Source organism: Parasteatoda tepidariorum, chromosome 1 (assembly GCF_982258835.1).
Source record: "Parasteatoda tepidariorum strain Cologne lab strain chromosome 1, Ptep-v5.0, whole genome shotgun sequence".
In the NCBI taxonomy this organism is placed as follows: domain Eukaryota; kingdom Metazoa; phylum Arthropoda; class Arachnida; order Araneae; family Theridiidae; genus Parasteatoda; species Parasteatoda tepidariorum.
Window position 1 is genome coordinate 44,361,936 of NC_141755.1, and position 20,070 is coordinate 44,382,005.

The 20,070-nt window shown below is 33.3% G+C and overlaps 1 protein-coding gene across 7 annotated transcripts in view; it reads right to left on the reverse strand.

Annotated features, from left to right (window-relative positions):
• Positions 1 to 20,070, reverse strand: part of LOC107437196 (uncharacterized) — a 38,813-nt gene that overhangs the window by 6,769 nt on the left and 11,974 nt on the right. Inside the window, exons 1-5 of one of the 7 annotated variants that reach the window (XM_087162557.1) lie at positions 17,651 to 17,725; positions 7,194 to 8,875; positions 3,949 to 4,132; positions 2,002 to 2,262; positions 1,071 to 1,235 (exon numbers count right to left, since the gene is read on the reverse strand). In XM_087162557.1, coding sequence (XP_087018683.1) covers positions 1,071 to 1,235; positions 2,002 to 2,262; positions 3,949 to 4,132; positions 7,194 to 8,875; positions 17,651 to 17,669 — 2,311 coding nt within the window. In that variant the 5' untranslated portion in view covers positions 17,670 to 17,725. Of the gene's footprint in view, positions 1 to 1,070; positions 1,236 to 2,001; positions 2,263 to 3,948; positions 4,133 to 7,193; positions 8,876 to 11,139; positions 11,316 to 12,209; positions 12,347 to 16,340; positions 16,465 to 17,650; positions 17,726 to 20,070 lie in introns of those variants that run through there. The other 6 variants (XM_087162555.1, XM_016049116.4, XM_071179923.2 and 3 more) reach the window with 6 other exon arrangements.

Genomic DNA, 20,070 nt, shown 5'->3' on the forward strand with positions numbered 1-20,070 from the left:
TTACAATTCAGAGAATTTCATAATTAAAACTGATTGGTTGAATCAGATACGGATTTTGAACCAGTAAGAATTTCATAACATCAGAGTGAAAAGTCTTTACTACGCTTAGCATAAGTCAAACGGTGTCATAGATTACGACTGATTTTTTCTGCTGAAATTATTTTTATGGCAGTATGATGGAATTTATTTTAAGTTTTTGAAACGCAGTCATGTTGTTGTTGCGTACCCTCTTAATCTGATATATGTCAGAGAAGTTCGAGGACGCCACTGATTGCCAGAAAATCTGCAACGAAAAGAGAATCTGATGTCAGATCTACCTAGAAAGTCCAAGGCAAACCAGAATATGTTCCGGCGAAGTAGGTTGAATACATCATTTTTTGCAAGTAGGGAAGATCTTTCTGCCTCCCTCAAAAATATGTCACTTAAGATGGCCACTTGCAAATCTAGCCAAAGCAGTCTGGGTTCTTCGGTTGCATTTTATGTCCAGCAGGATGTCCTATGATACCATTGGTGTGTAGATTTTACACGCCACAATAGATGAAGCTTGGAACTTTCGATGGAGCAGAGCTCCTAAGTAAGTGAGGTGCCAGGGGCTGTTTCGTCTTCACTTCCCTCTTTTGCCAATCTGTCCGCTATCTCATTACCGCGAATATCCACGTGTGATATAATCCATTGGAGGTAAACATCATTCTCAGAGATTGGCCATAGTTTACGCATTCAGTTATCATCAAATTATAGCCCGCTTTTTTAAATGAATTTAAATTTTACTTTACATTCTTTTAAAATAGTCCATTTGAGAAGGTTCATTGGCAAAGCATAAAATAATTTCAGCGGAGAAAAATGACAGATAAAAAAAAACATAAGTAGGATTACTCTGACACAGCATTTTAAAATGCTCTCCATTCTTCAATGGTAAAAAAAAAATAGATCTGAAAATCCTGTTCACAAACATTTCCCTTTTTTACGGACCTAAGGCTCACATAAAAAGAGCCATATGTACAACATCAGTGAAATATTGCTATGTAAGTAAAGTTTCTGTGATTAAAATATAAAAAAGAGTAAAAACCAACCTGTTTTTATGATAGTATCCTTTGTTGTTTCTCCACGGGTTACATCCTTCGTATACTGTACAAATACTTGACCCTCTTTTAATAAGCCCACTTCGTCCAATACACCCAGCATGTTTCTTCCTAAGTTTGAATCGATCTGGAGATTAGCCTTGGTTTTTATTTTATCTGCAATTATAGAAATGATTGTAAAGTACAGTTTGCGCCCAAAGTAATTTACATATGTTTAAAAATAGCCTTCTAGAGTGCTTTGGAACATTTAAAAGCCTTTAAACATTTTGATTCAATGATCCATTTTGACAAAGACCCCAAGGATAAGATGTGGCATCATCATGGTAGAAAAATTTTCTAAACATCCAATTTCCAATTATTATATTTTTAAAAAGATATTTCTGTGAGCAGGGATTTCTGTTCTCATGATATTAAATTAGAAAGCGATGAGCTTTAAAATGTCACTACCAATTTTTTTTTTAGTTTTCTGAGGATGCATGCTTACCCATGCGAGCAGCTTTGCAACCCGCAGGAACGCTACTATGGAGAAGAAATTTGACGGGGGCCAAAAAAGCTATTTAGACCGAAAAACTTTTGACTTTACTCTTGTCTAAAGTATTGGTACCCTATTTTCTATGCGACTACCCCCCATATTTTGAAGGTACAATACACAAATTTACAATTAAAATGTATGCTCAGTCAATGCAAAAGTTCATTGTTCCTTCATAATTAAAACTTATCTTCAATGTTTGTAAATATTTATTTGTGTATGATTTTGTAACTGAAATATCATATCTATTAATTAATTAGTATTTAAGGTTAGACCTTCGAACCAGTGAGTTTCTAGTATGTGAAAATTCGATCATTAGAGCAAAAGTTATTCAGGATATGCCTGTTCACGATGCGTATTACTTTCGAATTTGAAATAAAGAGAACACTTTACCAACGTGTTTACGATGAAGGGCCAAGAGTAAAGATCTGAAGAAGGGCTCCGTTGTCAGATGTATTCCAGATTTAGAGATGGTTTTAAAATTGAACAAGTGAGTAGAGGTATTCATCGTTAAATATTCCCATGACTTTTCCTCATCGATGAGCATGTCCGTCAAGTTGCGCAGCATATCCTCTTGCAATTTCAAAAATGTTCTGTGCCTCACTCCCAAATCATTCAGTATAGTAATCAAGGGTCTATTCAACTGTAGAGTAGCTGAAAAAAAACCATAGAAATCGGTTCATAAACACTCTCAAAATTCACTGCAACATTTTTGCTATAACATGTTGCCTGTTTAAGAAAAAAAAATGAAGTGGGAAATAGAAAAATGGGTACAAAAGATACCTTGCCAATAAGGCACACCCCCGTAATGAAGTTTTAGGTACAAGAAGATGTTGAAGTGCACTGATGTTGAAGAAAAAATTAAGATGTAATATTCCAGAAGCTGGATACCCAGGTAAACAGCTAAGAAGAAGTGATGAAATACTGTAATCCGGCATTTTTTGCTGAAGTGGAAGAAATTAGGGCAGAAGAGATCTGATGATCTCAACTGCCTCAGGTTCTGAGAATAGACTTTTCAAGCCTTTTAGATTCCTTGCGAGGCGTGCAGCCTTATAACGAGGGAAGTAAGTCTTTTTCTGAGTCTGCTTCAATCTGAACTCTCAACCAGTATAATTATCTGGATGTGGCCGGCCGCAATTGCAGCACAGTGCAGGCTCAGTTCTTTAGTACAAGTAGGATTAGAGCCACATGCTCCGGGCCATTTTCTAAATTTATTAATTTATATGCATAAATCATTTTTTTTTTTACTTTTGAGGTCCATATGATTCTATATTTCTGAAATAAAGTATTTTATTATTTATCAATTTAATTCTTCATTAAAGCTGTTCCTATTGTTTAATATCTACATCACTCTTGTCTACATCACACTGGAATAATATATGGACAATTGGAAACACGTCAATCAAATTATTCTACGAATGGTCAACACATCAATAAATTTTTCAACTCATGGTAATTCATCAAACCTCTTCAACAAATCAAAATAATTTCAAAACAAAAATATTCCTGGATATGGACGTTTCATTGCGGTTTGAAAGTATCTCAGTAATAATAGTCAGAACCATTTCATTCCACCCAATACTCGTTTTTCTATGAAGAGGCTGTTCTTGTTTCAAATACTTAATATCCTCGAGTTTTGACTCATAGTACCTTTGCAACTCCTCAGTAGAGAAATTCTCGTAAGCTGCTACCGTACGGCTGCCCCCTATATTTCGGAGATCAGAGACCCCAATACATTTTAAAAAATTGTATGTTTATTCAGAAAAAGAACACTTTTGTGTACATTTCGTAACTTAAAATATTATTTGCACAGATTAATTAACATGTTTAAGGTCACCGCTTCAAACCCTCGTCCCTCGAGTCTTAGAACAGGAAGATCCAATCATTAGATTAGAAAGTTTTATGGGGTGGTCTGTTTATTTATATGCACCCTGTACAAGCAGGAGAAAAAAATCTAAGAACTATAGTTTTGAATTTTTTGCTCCGCAGTCCACTTACAGAACACGTCATAAGTGTCTACATTTTCCGACTGCGATTTTGAAATATTTGAAAAAAATATTAATAATTATATCGTTAATTTCTAGGAAAGGAGGATTTTGAATTTTTTTTTTTAATTTTACAAAAATATGCGTCCATTTTGCAAAATAAGAAAAAGTTCCTTTTTCAGCTTATTACAAAAAGTTCCTTCTTTTTTTGTTTTGTATCTTTATTTATTCTTAAAAAATGCTTTGTGTTAAAAAAAAAACATCAACAGTTGGTTCTTTGTATAGCAAACCTATTTCCAGAATTATCCATTTTGTCTTGCTGAAATAAAATAAAAAATTCTCAATGCATACTTACTGGGTGCACTTGTTCGGGCGATTTCCAATTTGATGCTGTCAGGTGAATCAAATTTCTTCATACTATTTCTGAAAACAATATCTGTGTCTTCCAGTGTTGGATCTGTCACCAGCATACCTTTGTAGCCCCCGTAACGGATTTGAAATGCACTACAGTGTTTATCGTGACCAAGACCTTCATGCACCTATTTTGGAATGGAAAAATAGATAAGCCTACAGTTCTTCGGTGAGCTTTTTGTTTTGAAAACAGCTCTAAATGAATAGTTTTTGAAAATGGACACATATTGAAATGCGTGTTTAAGAAAATGGACAGCACAGATCGAAATGGGAGTTTCAGAAAATACACTCTATAACAAAAAAATCGACGCACCAAGAAGGAGTTGTCCGATTGAAACGAAAATTGGTGGATAGGAAGACAATGTACAGAATAGTAAATGATTAAAATTTCAGAACAATTGAATAATTTATTGCAGAGTTACAGTAACAAGTTCAATAAGGTGTTGATCCGCCTCTAGCCTGGATACAAGCTGCCACACGGCGTGGCAGAGACCGATACAGCTCCCGGATGGTCTCTTGCGGTATTTTCTGCCAAATTCGATCCAATTGTCGAACGAGTTCATCAACATTCCATGCCAGATGCAATCGCCTTCCCATCATATTCCAGACATGCTCGATGGGAGAGAGATCTGATGATCTGGCAGGCCAAGGAAGAGTTTGACAAGCTTTCAGACAGTTCAGAGCAACACGTGCTGTGTGTGGTCTGGCATTGTCCTGCTGAAAAACCAGCCCAGGGTGCTGCAAAAGGAACGGTAGCTAAGCAGGTCTTAGGATGTCGTCGACGTACCGCTGTGCAGTAAGTGTACCTCTAATGACGACCAAAGGGGTCCGGCTGTCAAAGGAAATGGCACCCCTTGTTGAGGGCCGGTGTGGCGTGCAGTAGTGAAGGCAGGATCCCCTCTCTGCCCTGTGCGTCTCCAAACACGTCTTCGATGATCGTCAGGACGCAGTTGGAAGCTGGATTCGTCGCTAAAGACTATACGTCCCCAGTCGGCATCATTCCAGCAATATCTGTTCAAAACATGCATGCATACGAAATTTCAAAGCAATCGGATGATTGCTTCTTGGTGCGTCGATTTTTTTGTTATAGAGTGTAGATGGAGCGAAAATTGTGTATTTTTAATGTTCAATCTAAATTTAACCAACCAAACGAGGAATTGCGTACTTCTCGAAATACTAAGCATAGTGATATTATGAGGCAAAGTCCAGATTTTCTAAGTGACTATTTAGAACCAAATGGAAGAATTTATTAGTTTTCCCTTAACCAATCTTTTTACAAGTAGATGGTAGGATCCTGTTGGAAATATCCTTTGGGATAAATCTTGAGGATGTACAGACAGAGGGCAAAAATAAAAAGTAAATACTCTGACTAACTTTTGATTTAACGGATAAAAGGGTTCCAATAATTCAGTCAGAAGAGTGGACAAATGTTTGGACTAATTTCACTTTTTGCGTAGTTCGTACTAATGAAACGAATATTTTACACTCGATTACTAAACGTTCAGGTAAAAATAATTATTTTTAATTGTTATATTTTGCAATTTATTTTAATGATAAAAGAAAAAGTGTAATTTTAAGAATTTTCAATTTTTAAATTTTCATCTACGTAGTTTTTAAAAAACGAAAAATAAAAGTTAAATAAAAAATTCGGCTACTTTGAGATGGTGTGATAACGTTAGGAGTTCAAACTTTCTATTGCTTTTTTATTCAAAATATTGGGACATCACTTCCAAGATTGCGGCAACCCCGATACAAGTCCGTTAAAAAAAAACTCATTTAGAGAAAGTACGGTTTCGAGTCTGACCTCATTCTTTACATCTTCTGCACATATTTAAGGTTGTTTGTGCGATGTACTTGGTAAGTAGTGAAGTCTTATCTAGCATACTATGCACACAAAATAAAAGTCTTAATGCCGGCAGTATTATACTAGTCCCCTACCTTAAACACCGCAACTCAATAGCTCATTTGCATAAAAATGACAGTAGGTTATAACTGAGGGATTAATATGTGTTTAGTACAGAAACATAAACTATAATATAAACTAAAATTAATTCTAATAAGGATTCTTTTTCTTTCAACGCAAATAATAAATCAGGTAACAAGTACACGAATGCAAAGAAATAATATCAAGAGTCTCAAAACAGAATGGTGACGTTGTGAAAAAAATGACTTCAAAATATACCGGAAACAGAAAACAGGAAGTGTCGACAGTAAAGAGCTTGTAGTGCACCCTAGTTTTCGTAACGCCATCCATTCCTACTGATTATATATATACTTATAAAAACGCAATAAAGCATTTTTTAATCTTAATAAAAATTCGAATAATGCAATTTTTACCTCTGAAACCTCATAAGTTATGAATATGAAAATGCAAAATAATTTTTTTTATGTTGAAACAATTAAGAAACATAAATTTTTTCGTTAAAACAGATCTGAATTAAGGCACTGTTTGTTTTCTTCAACTGGGCACCTGCTGGGCCAGCTTGCATGAACTATTTTTTGTTGGGTTTTGATAGTTCTAAGTCGCGTCCAGTCAGTCTGCTTATCCGAATCCGACCTGGGTTTTTTTCGAATGTGCGCCAATATAGCCAAAAGAGAAAATTAATAAAACATCTATATATATACATGAAAAACTCAAACAATAATAGAACATATATGAAAATACAAAAAAAGAAGAAGAAAAAACAATACAAAATATACATAAAAAATAGTACTGCATCTGTAAGATTTTGTTTCTGGTCAGTTCCAACCTATTTTTTCAATAGTGCCCACTTTTTTTCAAACATTCAAAATTGTAAGCGACTAAAAAAACAGTTGATAATAATAATAAAAGGTATTTCTTTCGAAGCATTTCTCAAAATATGGTAAATACAAGGTTCATTTTTAAAATGAAAAACTTTAGAAAGTGGCATAAAAAAAGTAATTTCCATAACATAATAAAAGTTTAAAAATAATTCCATATTTACAACAAAAAAAATAATGCATTTTCGACAAAAACGTAGCCAATGTGGCGTTTTAAAAATTTCGCTTTTTTTTCACTTTTTGAATCGCCATTGTTTGTATTTTGTCGCCTTGTGATCTAAATCTTGAACAATATGAAAATGTGCCTTATCGTTATACTGCAACAAGCCTTGCCTTTCATCTATAAGGGAAGAAGAAATTTTAGTTCAGAATTACAAAATAACTTACTTTGGAGGTCATTTCGGAGGAAATCTTGCCTATACCATCAGAGAAGCAATACGCTTTCCGATTCTCTGGATCAAAACCGCCTTCTATGTCCGGTTCTGTTCTTACGAATAACGAATCGAAAGGAACTGAAACAGCGTCTTCGGTTTGAGAGAAGCATTGTCCGATTCTTGCCATGTACTTCGACACGGTGCGAATGTGAGAAAAATTGCCCATCCAATCTCTTATGGTATTAGCCGTGTTCCCGTCAGAGTCTTCAGCGTACATCCAGACACCATGATCGCGTATTTGAGAATTGGACCACGCAAGGAATTCGAAATGTCTCGAACCAATATCAATCCCTGTCGTCATCGGATATCGTACAGCATGATCGAACACACTCTCGAAGGCGTATGGCACGTGGAAACTCAATCTCGAATGATTATCATCACGAAATGATACTCGCAAAGAATATTCGGAGTCGAACTTCCTCAATATTCTATTGCCCATCATTATTTCAGGTGGCCATAACATGTGTCGAGTCGGCGTGATGGTGATTCGCCTGATCAGTCGACATTTCTCTGGCACGATGTAATGGATTTCAATCTTGTTGTCCAGATAGAAAGCGAACATTTTTTCGATGGCTAACCAGAAATTAACCACTTTTCCAGTATCGAGAGCAGCTAAGGCAAGTGTGAGAGCTCGTTCAAGGTATATACCATTCTTCAGACTGATACGATACAGACGATGGAGGGACTTCCGCACGTCTGAGGTCTGCGAAGCCATTGTAAAATTCCGCCTGAAAATGGCGGTGAGCAAATAAGTACATCCAAAATTATTCCATTCCACATGAAGTTCTTGGGGCTTCTCCTTTTTAATGGAAATAATGTGACCGTAATATATGGGTTTCGCACTGCACCTAAAATGTATCCTACTTACTATCTCTTCTTTTTCTTTTGATAGGCTGAAACGCAAACGAAGAACATTCGACCTCCCAATTATGTCGAAATCAATATCGTCACTGTCGCTCGAACATTTAATGATGTGCGTTAGGCATTCGACAAAGCTGTCGTTTCCGCGGTTCGTTTTTCTCTTCTCAAGTAAAAAAATAAGAGGTGGATTGCCCAAATCGAAAAAAACATCACTCGTTTCAATATTGAAAAATATGTTTCTAATATTGGCATAGGTGAACGTTATTTGATATTCTCCATAGAATAGGACGACTTTGCGTTCATCGTGCAGAAAGTTAGCAACGTAAGACTTCCTCAGGCTAGCAAATTGGTGAAACTCACCATTGAAAGGCAGAACACCGAATGCCATGTTCTCCATGGACACTGAAAGGTGAGAAGTTTCAAAATTGTTTTTGAAACTGTTGTTAGCATGAAGCAGAAGCAAAGGTGTCGGTTTTGGAAAAAACAACTGCTTCCAATTTTTGCAAAATTTATTATAATAATAGGATCTGTGTTTTTGACCGTTTCTATCTATTGAAGCGCGGGCTTGAAGCACTAATTCTTCGATTTCGACATAATCTTCATTGTCAGCTCTTTCTATTTTCAATACTTTCAGAGAGACATGTTTTAACTGGCACTTTAATAGGTGTTTCTTGAACTTTGTTAAGTAGTATTCATTTTCTTCTTCTGTAGATATCTCGTAACGAGGAATTACAACGATTTTAAATTCGAGATATTCCATTTCAAAGCATTTCTCTGAAATAATAATACAAAATTAACATGAGTTTTACAAATGAATAAAATAGAGAATCATTAATCAAGGAAACAATAAATGAGAAAATTGTTCAATAAGCGTGTAAATTAAATAAAATCAAGTAATAAGGAAACGGCCTCCAAAAGGTTCAGTCGACGAGTACGACTGTTACTTTTTTTAAGCATATTTGAATCGACCAATTATATTTACCTATAATTTATTTAACATTTTAGTAATTTTTAGGAAACTGAAAGCAAAGCGAACAAATCTATTTACATTAAAAATATGAAGAAGTTATTCATTTTTCATGAATTGCAATATACCAGGGGTGGCGAACCTTTATGCACCAACGTGCCATTTTTTTCAAAAAATTGTTTAATGAGGTCATAGACGTGCCGTCAAATCATTTTGACTTTGTGATTATTGGGAAAATAATAATACTAAATACTATCAACTCAAAACTCTTTATTTACTATGAAAAAAAAAATTTTGCAATGTCTCAGTTGTACCCGTATTCAACTTAAAGTAACATCAGTGTGACCTCTGTTGTTGCAGATTAGATGACAAATAACTTATATTAGGTTGTAAGATGTTAGTTTAAGCAGGACTGTTAAATTTTTTTTGCTAGTTATTTATTGTTAGCTTGTTTTGCTAATCCTTGTTTTTTATGGTTATTAATTGTTTTCTGGAATTAATTGTAAATTTTTTTGTTAATAAATGTTTTTTCGTTTTTGTTTTTTGTGAATTTCAATTTAATTGTTAATACGCTTTATAGTAAACTTTGTGATCGGTGGCGTGCCCAGAATATTGTGTCACGTGCCATAAATGGCACGCGTGCCATTGGTTCGCCATCCCTGCAATATACCATTAACTCAACAATAAAGTAACTGAATTCTAAAATTATGCTAATATGTTCACAATTGCTAATTCCCTTCGTTTATATGTTCAGATTTGCAATAATCGGCTCACATGTTAAGAACCATTTTTATAAAGAAGTATGGGTTCCACCAAAATAAGTTCGATCATTTGGGATTCTATAGCCGAATAAAATTGGGAACCACTAAACAGAATAAATTAGCGAATCAGAAAATTAAATACAGAAACCAACGATCAAATGAATCAGAAAATCAATGAATAAAACAATCAGTAAACCAGCTTTTGGAAAAAATAGAGAAATCACTAAATAAACTTATCAATAAATAAACCTATCAAAAAATAATTTTATAAATAAGTGAATAAATAAAAAAAATCCAAATAGTGAATCAACAAATTTCAAGGGAATCAGAACATCTAAGTATCAGTAAAAACATTAAATGAGAGCATCATTAATTCAAATGAATGAGTCGGCGAAATAGCGAATCAATATAGCAATACAAAACCATAAACTAACAAATAATTAAATCAAAGAAACGGCAAAACAAAGAAACAATGATTTGCTTTAATGATTCATTAACTGATTCATTGAATTCGCTGTCTTACTGATACATACAGTTATTGGTTTAATAAATCATTGTTCTACTTAATTATACAACTGAAGATTTATTGATTATTTAAATCATCGATTTACTGATTTCTTAATTCTGTCACTCACTGATTCTCCCGTCATTTAATTCGTTGATTCATTATTTCTGTGATTCGTTTCAAAATCACCTCAAATACGAAACACTTAAAAGATCTCTAAGGTAACCATTCCTATTGAGTATTAAGAAAATGCCATCTCAAAGGGTTAAACTATCCTACGATATAATATGCGAAGCACATATCCGCTTTAATCAAAATTTTATTCTAATTTTTATTGAAATTATGTTGATGTTGGAATTAAAACAAATCGAATGACAATTCAATTTTTTTTCTTATTATCTATATTACAGTGATCTTTAACACAAATATGAAATGAAACAATAACAGCGCATATACTAAGGAAACATCACCAACATAACACTTAAACAAACGAAGCATAAAACCTTAAATTTGATAAAAATCAAATCAATACTACTTTAATGAAAACTCAAAATTAAAAAATAAGTAGAAACAATAAAGATAATGTTTCTGAATGAAATTTTGAAAATTAGCTATAAAAAAAAAGACTACAAATAACGCAACCTGCACAATTTAAAAAATTACTATTTAAATAAAAACTTTATTATAAATAGTTTATATTATTGACTTTCTTTTTTCAAAATAGAAATTGATCAAAGTTGTGTGGAATCTAAGAAAAGGTAAAAAATAGTAGCAAAATTATTTATTTGACTAACTATATAGTTACATTTTAAAATCCATTTCAATTTTCGAATAATAAATAATATAGTTTCAGTTCTAAGTTACGCCTTTTAGTGAAACAAAATTGTACCAAACCATAAATAGATCAATATTTAGAAGATAAGGAACACAATAATTTAAAAAAATTACTTATACATTATTTAGATTATCAATAAAAATGTTTTGATCGTATTAATTATTCAGAGGAAGAGTCAGGGATGTTTTATTTCGGCCTGTCTTAAGGCTTGCGTGATAAAATCAATGATATGAGGATCTTGTTGGTAAAGCAGCGATATCTCTTAGGGTAGCGGGTTCGAATACCATCGTATCCTCGGATGCACCTTTGTGCAGTCCTTCTCTCATTTATACTATCCGCATTTCACCTTAATTAAGACTAAAAAGCCGCACTAGTTAATTCGCACACAAGCCAAATTTAATAATTGCTCAGCTAATTTAATAATTGCTACTTTGATTTAATAATTGCGGAGCGGGCAGTCTGAGCAATAATAGATAAATAAATACTGCCAGATAGCCTGACTGGTAGGACCATGTCCAAGAGGTCATGAGTTCGATCTCTACCGTCCGAAAACTTCTGTGTACAAAATGGTGACTGGTGCAAGCTAAATCTGTTGGGGTTACAAAGTCCCCCAAGTTCTCATACCAAATCAATTCCTCTGGGGTTATTGGATCGGACATTAATCGTGCTCTGGTTCAGGTCAAAATTACGATCTGCGGAAGGATGGATGGTATGTGAATGTGTGCTCTCTGCAAAACGTGATGTGAACGTATCTGTGTTGTCTCCGAATCATCCTCAGGAATGTTGTCTCCGAATCAGCTCATAATCTAGCTCTTGATCGAAGCAAATAAAAGCACCAAGATAAATAAATACAACAAATATGGAGCATTCCGTGGTCGAGTGATATCGCCGTTCCATCAATAGCACAAAGGTAGCAGATTCAAATAGTTGTAACCCTGGATGAATTTTTGTGTTGTCCCTTTTTGAACTGTGCTATGTGTTCTCCAGTTTGAAAAAGATACAAAGGTTTAAAAGTCGACCTTAACATTAAATACACAAACCTGTATAGGTATATGCAGGGGCCTCCCTGGCCAAGCGGTTTCGCCCGCCAAACACTGTGTGAAGCGTGGTGGTATCGGTTCAAATCCCGCTGTTACCCTACATGTACCTTCGTGATGTCCTTCTCTGCATTGTGCTATCTGTCTTTCTATTTGACAGAGGTTTATAAGCCTAAGTTGAGCACACAAGCCTGCAAATGCATGTAATTCCATTAAGGTATATGTAATACTAATAAAATGTGAATGCACAAATTAATACGCTTAACGCAACCGATGGGTATTGCGCATCCACCTCGCGTGGAGGTAGCGGGTTCGAATACCATCGTAATCTTATGTGCTATTTTTTAATGAGTGCTGCTATCTGTTCTTGCATTCAACAAGAGTTTTAAAAAACCTGCGTGTGTAATTAAATCCCCTAATTAGTCCAAATCAGACAATGTATGATTTTAAAGCTTCGTATTAGCAATAAATACTAGGTCTTGATTGGACTCGTTATCCAACTTCAGCAGTTCGTATACATTGTACAGTTGCTAAGCGATTACTTTGTGCTAAAAGGCTTAGACTTTTTTTTTTAATTATTTTTTTCAGGTTTATGTAAGGCACTTAATTTTAAAAAAACACACACACATTAGTGTTGGGTTTTGCGGGCAGTGACATTTAATGACATTAGTGACATTCAAAAAACATAACTGTATGCATTGTATCAGGTAGTGGTACTTAACATCAAAAATCAGTGTCGGTTATACCGGTGGTATTTAACCTTACAAAACATCAGTGAAAGATATGCCGAATAAATGTTGTTGCTGTTGTTGTTAATTTACGTCGCACTAGAGCTGCACATTGGGCTATTGGCGACGGTCTGGGAAACATCCCGGAGGATGATCCGAAGACATGCCATCACAATTTTGATCCTCTGCGGAGGGGATGGCACCCCCGCTTCGGTAGCCCGACGACCTGCGCGCGAAGTCGAGCACTTTACGGTAGAACAGTTTAACGAGGACCAATGCCGCACACCCTCGGTCCCTACGCAGACTGATCCAAGTGATCACCCACCCGCACACTGACCGTAGTCAGTAATGCTTGACTTCGGTGATCTGCTGGGAACCGTGTCTTAACGATCAGTCCACTGCGGGACCCGAATAAATGTATACCGGTCAGTGGTGCTTTATTTTAAAACACCTTAGTGTAGGTAGGGTGTACTGGCCAATGGCATTTAATCTTAAAAAATATCAATGTATGGTATACGCGGCAAATGTATACCGCCAATCTCTTGATCACTCTGATTATTAAAAGTAACAAACAACGATTATTATCAATAGCCGTATTCCATAAACGAATATACATATTTAAAATTTATGAACTCCAGATTTTAAAAAATTATTCCTCAATAAATAAACAAAACAATTTTACTTTTTGATAGAATAAAAGGACCGGCTTTGTCAATTTGCAGAACAGACAGCACCGTTTAGAAGACAGAACAAAGACACGAAGTTACACGAGGATTCGATTATTATATGAGGATCAATTGTGTCAACCTACTGACCGAAGACTTTATAAGTGAATTTCGACGATAAAAAAAATTCTGATTAATGCAATACTTGTCTTCTTTGTCGCAGTCTTTGAGAGAAACGTCGACTGCCATAGAGCTGGTTTGTACTCTGAAGTCCCGAAAAAAAAATCTAAACGGAGAAGTGAATAACATACAAGTAGGACGCATTTTAGTATCGTTCGAATCCGGGGCAATTTCTGCTCTGAAAATCTGCGACAAAAAGTCGCTAAGCCATCTCGATCACAACCATCAATTATGCACACAAACCCCATTTACATGAGGCTCTAGTCCCACAGTGGACTGATAAGATCTAGTGGATCACCGTAATCAATCATCACTGATAATGATCAGTGATCCGGTGGTGGGTCACTTTGATCATCCTGCAAAGGGACCAAGGGTGTGCGATATTGGTCCTCGTTGAACTGTTCTACAGTAAAGTGCTCGCTGGTCGTTGGTCTACCAAAGCAAGAAAGTCATCTACTCTGCAGAGGATTAAATCAAAATTGTGATGGCATATCTTTTTGTTGTTGTTGTTGTTCATTTACGTCGCACTAGAGCTGCACAATGGGCTATTGACGACGGTCTGGGAAACATCCCTGAGGATGATCCGAAGATATGCCATCACAATTTTGATCCTCTGCAGAGGGGATGGCACCCCCGCTTCGGTAGCCCGACGACCTGCACGCGAAGTCGAGCACTTAACGGTAGAACAGTTTAACGAGAACCAATACCACACACCCTCGGTCCCTAAGCAGACTGATCCAAGTGGTCACCCACCCGCAAACTGACCGTAGTCAGTGATGCTTGACTTCGGTGATCTGCAGGGAACCGTGTCTTAACGATCAGTCCACTGCGGGACTTCGGATCATCCCCAAAGATGTTTCCCAGACCGTTACCAATAGCTCATTGTACAGCTTTGGTACAGGTAAACAAAATTCTACTACTGCAAGTATTCCAATTGCATATACTCTTACTTAAATTATGTACTGAGGTTTTTTCGATGATCTGGAAGCATGACTTAGTAGCTCTTAGCCGTTTAGTCAACGAAGGATATTTTTATTCTAAATATGCAGTTGGTATAAAATGAAAAACGAGGAAATGAAGTGCCAAGACATTAGTAAGGATATTCAATATTTATAGAAAGAAAGTATTTGTGTTCATCAATGTTATAATAGAAATGTGTAACCACCTCAATGGAATAATTTTACCCAAGCAGATCGACAGAAATCATACTTAAATGTAAGTAGATCAATAATTTAATCAGCAACACTCATAAGAAAAAAGAAAATTTCCTGGTTTTCCTAGTTACACTTAAGAAATAAGTTGTGTACTAAAAGTTAATAAATTTTTTATTAAAAATTTTTTTTTAAGGAAACAGAAGGGGTTAAAAGAAATATTTTTAAAAAAATACGCCTGAAATAAAATTACAACGAACTAAACTTCTGGTTAAGTAAAAAACTTAAAAGTTTAGAATTAAATAAAGTTTAAAAATGTATATCTTCAGCAATTACCAAAATTTTATACAATTTAAAATGATTTCATTCGTTAAAACAAAAAAGATAAGATAAAAAAATGATAAGAGGTAAATAAATTCTCGATTTTTTTTATTCATATATTAGTATGCGCATTTCCATCCCATCTCATTAATTGGTAGACAAAACATCTTGGAGACAGGAAAAAGACTGCTTCAAACAGTTTTAATAAGGACTAGTACAACGTACACCTGCATCAGGCTGAACTTGAAGCTTCTTTTGTTACTGTTAATCTTTTTTTTAAAGTTTGGTTTAGTCTGGTCTGCAATGCGTCTGGTTTGGTGACTGTTACCTCGGTCCTTTATTTCGTATTTAAAGCCTTTTTTAAACAAAAGAAAATTCAATGCCATAAGCATTTTCTTTTCTCACTTACTTTGCTCGCACGCAGAATCGCTGAACAAATTGGATAGTTCCGTTTTTACGAAATTTTTTTTGTAAGGTTTTCTGGATTTTAGCTTAAGATTGATCCAATTTTGGGCTGGGTATGCCTTGTTTTACACATAGTTAAAACTTATTTTTCCCTTTAAATATACTTTAAGCATTAGTATTAAATATTACCAAGGTGAATAAGCTGTGAGTGAATTCCCGCTCGTCGCTGAAAATTGATGCATCTATTTGCGAAAGTTTCTTGTATTTTTTGCTTTGTAACATATCTTACAGACAATTTGTTAGTTTTAAGTTTCAGCCATTTAAACTTACCCAACACTTTCAAAACCATAATAATCATTTTCAAAAACTGCCACGCATTACTTTTAACAATATAAACCACTAAAATTATAATAGTGGGAACTATGTGATATTTAATCAACCACTTTATACCCATTGACATAATTAGGTGGCATTGGTATCAATAAGCGTTTGGTGATTTTTCACACCTACATGCAACGGAATGCCGTTTTTAAAGGAGATTGAAGCCGCCTATATACTGGGGGGGGGGGAAAATAGAGATATTTTTGATTACAGACACCAAAAGCAACAAAACAAAACAGCAACAAAAAATTGTATTATTGGCACATTAAATTTGGGAAAAATAATAAAAGCTTTTATCTTTACCTTTACTTATGAACGACTTTCACAAAATGTAAGATTTCAATTTCTCCCATTTTAATAAACATTTCTTAAGGAAATACACAAAAAGAAATCATTTGTAACTTTTAGAGATCCTGTGAGAGTTAGGCGCGCCTGTCTTGGCGAGTGGCGCCCATTTGGCGATGAGCTGTGGAGTTGGATCTAGATAGTGAAAATGAGAAGATTTTTATTTTTTATATTTCGTGTGTTGTCTGAATAATATGTTTGTTTGTATTTGTGTGTGTTGTGGAAATGAAAAGATTTAATAAATATTAGATTTCCAATCCTGGAATACTTATTTGCCACACATTACAAAAATTTGAGTAAAATGCAAAAAAGGTCAAATTTCAAAATTTTTATTAAATTACGATTAATAACATTAGCTATAATACCTTTGTTGTTATATTACCTATAATATATATGTTGAGTTGAGAGCTGGTGTTTAAATTCAAAATCTATATAAATAAAAAGTACTTAAAATTTCAAAAAAAAAAAAAAAAAAATTAACAGAATGGATTGATTCTACAAAATCATAACTATTTTTTTAATCATAATTAGCTATGTTTTGCAAATGAAAAGTTCTACACATCTTCCAGAAAGAATATTTTATTTATATGTTCCCTACCATTTGTTTCAATATCAATAACTCGTATTAGCATAAATTTACATTTCCAAATACAGGAACTTCCAAAAACGAAATAGAAAGTTTTTCAATTTCGTTTTCCTCTTTTTATTTGCCAGAATTAGTTATTGAAATCCAGTTCTGTTTTATTCTTAGCGGATTGTAATAGATAAAATGATGATCAGTTTTAAATTGTATTTTAATATCTACTGTTATTAAATCGAATTAGTTATGAAAAGAGTAATGTAGAACAGTAAAGTGCGCAAAAATTAATTTTGGAAACCAATGGGAAAACGGTAAATCGTTTTATTTTTATTATCATATAATCAATAAACCATACAAAAACCGATCCAGTAAATAAAAAATTATTAGATTTAAAACAAAAATATGTATACGTTTATATGAAAGTTAAATTATTTGCGGAATCGCCAAGAATATTATTTTAATCAGTTTTGAAAATGACTTTTATCAAATAACAGATATTTGTAAATATATTTAATAAATGTTCTCGTCTTGAAGGGACTAATAAATATTTATTACTAACTGAGACTTGTGAAGAAAATACAGAATTGATTTATACAATATTGTTAAATTGCATTAGAAATTCCCAAGTTTAGAAAAATTAAATAAATGAAGAAAAAAAAAAAAGAAATTAACACATAATTATGCTTACTTTTTTTTTTCTTCTTCATCTTTCTCTTTTTATCGTTTGAACCCGGATTAGTTCATTATTTTGTATCAACAATTTTAAGTTGTTGCCATTAGTAAAAATTTAAGTAAATTAAAAATAAATTTGCTTAAAAATATGCGTTTAATTTTTAAAATTCATAGAAATACGAACGACTGATGTAAAATAAAGAATAATTAGGACTAGAAAAAATTTTATTTAATACATTTTTTTCAAATAAATTATAAATGTAATTTTTATATTAAAATTGCAAATTCTCTGACATATTTAAATAAGAGTAAGTTAAAAAAGACGATATTTTAATATGGCGCAGATGTGATTCAGTCAATTTTATATCCCTCTTGAACTAGACGGTGAAATTAAAATGTTTTAGAGCACATTTTAACGGTTCTTTTTTTTTCTTAACCGTTTGCTACGCCAATTTTTTGAATTAAAGATAAAATTAAATTCTTTTAACCAAAAAATAATAATTTTAAACTTATTTGTAGTAACTTAATGAAAAACGGTTTTGATTAATCTAGAAAAATGACGAAATGAAACAGAATTTTTTTTCCCATTAGTTTCACAAGAGAAAAAAAAAAGTTTTCAATATCAGCACAAAAATAGATATTAAAACGACATTTTACAGTATTCGTTTGCTCAACATTGAACCTATTAAACCACTTCTACATCATTAACATCATATCTTTTTTTTCTGTTTCGCTTTACAAAAATGACGCGGCAAAAATTTTTATTTCGCTTTTTAACAGTAGTTAGTAGTATTCGCGATCGCAACGAACTATAGGGGGCGTTGTTGTATGACATTTCCAACCTACCATATGAACCTGCGATTTCCATATGAACCGTCATTCAGTTACTCTGGAGACGTCGTTAATGTAGCGTGTAGCATTGCAACGTTCCTTCTTTAATGTGGCTTATTAAATTTAAAAAAGAAAAATGCTTGATCTTCTTTCTTGTACAACCGAAAACAAAATGGTATCTCTTTTTATTAGAGAAGGAATATCCAAAACACATCGGAAAAATATTTGTAGATTAACAGAAAAAAATATGTATATTCTTATAAGAGTTAAAACCTAATGCCCGAGAAATAGTATTACTAAATGTAATGATATAACATGAAAGGCCCATTTAAACTTTACATTCTATAGTTTTAAGAATCATATTAGTTCAAAAATTAAAATGAACAAAAAGTATACATAAGCCTCATAATTTTATGAAATTTAATTTTGTAAACAACGTTTTTTGACAACAATTTTTATCAAAAAATTTCAAGTTTCAATAAAAATCATTATTTAGAAACTAAGAAACGTAAAATAAAGAATGCTGACGAAACAAAAACAAACAAAAAAACAATTCTTTTTTGTCGCCATTTTTAGTGCTACGAATATTCGTCCTTGGGATTTGCAAAAAACAAAACAAGATGCAATTTTATTTTTTCAGGAGGGAAATTTTTTACCGAAAAAACGAAAATGTACCAATTCCCACAACATAAAACTTTATCTTGGCAAACGTACGTTTTGGAAATGTTATTTCATTTGGAATCTTATTCATCAGAGTTCATATGGCGATATGGTTGTTTTGAATCTATGCTAAACTCTATATCGGCTCATTTTCCACCGAAATCCAATTAACTATTTTGATTTTAAATAAAGTGTTTTATTTTATGAACTGTCGCAAAAATTTTAAGTGTAGATTGGCGGCACTTAAAAACCGCCAAATCTGTAGCGGCGGTGGCGTTAATACGTCGTAAGTACCGAATTTTTATTCCATACTTTTCTGAATCATATTATTTCAAACATTGGAATATACAAGAAGTATACATAAACACATAATGTTATACCATTTAATTTTTCAAAAGAATTTTGAGAACAATTTTTATCAAAAAATTATAAACTAAAAAACGGAAAATAAAGAATTCTTAGGATAAAAAAAACGATTTTAAGAATTATTAACATTGAAATAAAAACTTTCATATTGTTTCTTTTTTTATTATTCTTATAGTTCTTAATCAGACGTAAAAAACCATTCTGTAGAGAACCATCATCAAATGAAAAAAAAATATTTACAAGCAAATTTTTTATTGTAAAAATCATTGCACTTACCTGACTTATGATTCCCGGAGAATTCCAAAATGATAAGTTCCTTGTTTGAAAACTTTATTCTCAAATAATAGATACATAGTTTATCCCTTCTTTACTTTTAGATAACATACTACACAGCAAAATTTTATAATTGATATGAATTTGAATATGTAGCTAAAAACAGAATAGCTGAATTCTAGTTGAACTTATTCTTTCAAAATTAAAAAAGAAACTTACCAAGAAAACGATTTAAATTAATTAAGAATCAGCACAAATGGCACTATTTCAAGTAACTTGGATAATTTTTTATTGTTGTTTTCCGAA